This window comes from Copadichromis virginalis, linkage group LG7 (assembly GCF_057382275.1).
Source record: "Copadichromis virginalis isolate Kocher_CV1m ecotype Utaka linkage group LG7, C_Virginalis_male_GT1.1, whole genome shotgun sequence".
Taxonomy (NCBI): Eukaryota; Metazoa; Chordata; class Actinopteri; order Cichliformes; family Cichlidae; genus Copadichromis; species Copadichromis virginalis.
This window is the reverse complement of record NC_140624.1, coordinates 1,596,732-1,599,231: the sequence shown is the minus strand read 5'-3', so window position 1 is coordinate 1,599,231 and position 2,500 is coordinate 1,596,732. Positions and strand designations below refer to the sequence as shown.

At 45.6% G+C, this 2,500-nt stretch overlaps 1 protein-coding gene across 3 annotated transcripts in view; it reads left to right on the top strand.

Annotated features, from left to right (window-relative positions):
• Positions 1-2,500, top strand: part of gnao1a (guanine nucleotide binding protein (G protein), alpha activating activity polypeptide O, a) — a 107,435-nt gene that overhangs the window by 75,036 nt on the left and 29,899 nt on the right. For all 3 annotated transcript variants that reach the window (XM_085461117.1, XM_085461115.1, XM_085461116.1), the window contains exon 4: positions 1,475-1,635. In XM_085461117.1, coding sequence (XP_085317243.1) covers positions 1,475-1,635 — 161 coding nt within the window. The remainder of the gene's footprint in view (positions 1-1,474; positions 1,636-2,500) is intronic.

Genomic DNA, 2,500 nt, shown 5'->3' with positions numbered 1-2,500 from the left:
CCGCCTCTTTGGGCCTCTGCAGCTAAAAACAAACAGGCTAAAAAAGCTCTGTCCCTCCCAGCTGCTCTAAAATGTTGAAAGAAGTCTTTTTTGTTCGTGTTTGCTGTTATTAGCCAATAAAGTCCAAATGTTTGAAGTCGACTGTCTGTATGTTGTTGCAGCTTTGTGCTAATCTGGTTTTTACATCACTTCCTGTGGAAACATTGCACCAAGAGAAGAAATGGCTGTCACTCTGTTTTGTCTTCCTTCTTGTCATATTCTTGACATTTTTTTATTTCTGCTTGCCCTCTAATTAATCTAAGGAGCTTGCAAAGAAAAGCGTCTGGACTTCTTTGAGTTGCTTGAAGACGTTTCACCTCTCATCCGAGAAGCTTCTTCAGTTCTAAGGTCAAATGGTGGAGAGTCCCAGATATAAACCTAGTGGGAGTTTCCCCCCACAGAGGGACAAAAGGACCCCCTGATGATCCTCTAATCACCTGAGCCAAGGTGTGAAACTGGGTGTGGGTCCCAATCAGCCAGAGTTTCAGGTGAGCTCATTGTGAAACCTGGCCCCACCTTATCATGCGAATTCCTGAGGTCAGATGGCCCAGGATGTGAGTGGGCGTTAAGGCGTCTGGGAAGGGATCTCAAAACTGGATTATAGATGGCAGAGAGTTGGTGTCGTAAGCCCCGCCTCTGTTCAAAGATGGTCGCTCACAGTGGACATAGATGCTTCTTTCACTCCTCTTTCAAACCATCTGTCCTCTCTGTCCAAAATGTGAACATTGGCATCCTTGAAAGAGTGACCTTTGACCTTTAGATGCAGATGGACTGCTGAGTCTTGTCCTGTGGAGGTGGCTCTTCTGTGTTCCGCTTGTGAAGTGGCTGTTTGGTCTCTCCGATGTAGATCGGTTGGTTTACGACACCAACTCTCTGCCATCTATAATCCAGTTTTGAGATCCTACCCAGACGCCTTAACGCCCACTCACATCCTGGGCCATCTGATCTCAGGAAATCACATGACAGGGTGGGGCCAGGTTTCACAATGAGCTCACCTGAAACTCTGGCTGATTGGGACCCACACCCAGTTTTACACCTTGGCTCAGGCGATTAGAGGATCATCAGGGGGTCCTTTTGTCCCTCTGTGGGGGGAAACTCCCACTAGGTTTATATCTGGGACTCTCCACCATTTGACCTTAGAACTGAAGAAGCTTCTCGGATGAGAGGTGAAACGTCTTCAAGCAACTCAAAGAAGTCCAGACGCTTTTCTTTGCAAGGACACACGTGTTACACGTGTACACATTTCGTGCTACGTCTGAAACTTTTACATTCTAAATATTTCTCACAAAGATGGTTTGATTACATTGTTTACACAGTGCTACACTGTTGTACTCCAGCGTCTCATAATCAGTATGATGCTCTTGTAATGCCACAGCCTCTTCACTCCACTGACAGCGCTAACCTGGAGCTGCCTCCCTGCTGTGTTTTCTTTCAGGCGGATGCTAAGATGGTGTGCGATGTGGTCAGTCGTATGGAGGACACGGAGCCTTACTCTGCTGAGCTGCTCTCCGCCATGATGCGTCTGTGGTCTGACTCGGGCATCCAGGAGTGCTTCAGTCGCGCACGAGAGTACCAGCTCAACGATTCAGCGCAGTAGTACGTCCATGTGCTTATTTCTGCGTGTTTTTGTTGTGAGGCTGTAAACATTATCAATATCAGTACTGAATCCATTATAACAAAAATAAAAACCTAAATCTGATCCAAAAGTTAGCTTAATGAAAAAGTTAGCAGTGTGCTAGCAGCCAAAGCAATCACAGGGAGGTTTTGCCAACTGGTTGGGGAACTGTGTGGTCTGTAGGTCAGTGCGACTTGGACCTCGTTTGCTTCATCTTACATTGACATCTTTATTTAATTACAGACATCTTTGAAGGATTACAAACACATCCAACACGGCCGACAAGTTAATGTTGCCGTCAACTGTCTGCAAAACCTCAGCACCTGGGACGTTTCCGGCTAATGCTAATAGCTTATAGCTAGCTTGCATGGTTAACAACCTGAGAAGCGTGCTGCCTGCAGTTGACCGCTGAACACAAGTTGCTGCATAACTTTGGACTAAAGCAAATCGCTTCAAACTTTAAGCAACAGACAGTAAACTTTAGCATTTTGTGAATTTCGAGGAAAAAACTAGAAATCCCGTTTGATAAGACTGTCGGCTCAGTAGGGGGAACCCTGAGTTTAAGCATGATTCCCATCCCTTTGGTGGCTGTAGACACAAAGTGTTTGTAGTGATACCCACAGATGCACCAAATCATCACAGCAAATATATTTGTCTTTGTGTTTGCGTCAGCAGATCCCTGATTTACTGAGACCAGATGAATACATGAGTCATTAGTAGCTGCTACACCGCTTTAAACACAACACGTGAACTTAAACACATACACACTACTGTTTATTCATGCAATCATACCCCGCCTATTACAGTCAATCGCCATTACTGGGTCTATCTTATGCTGAGTGCATG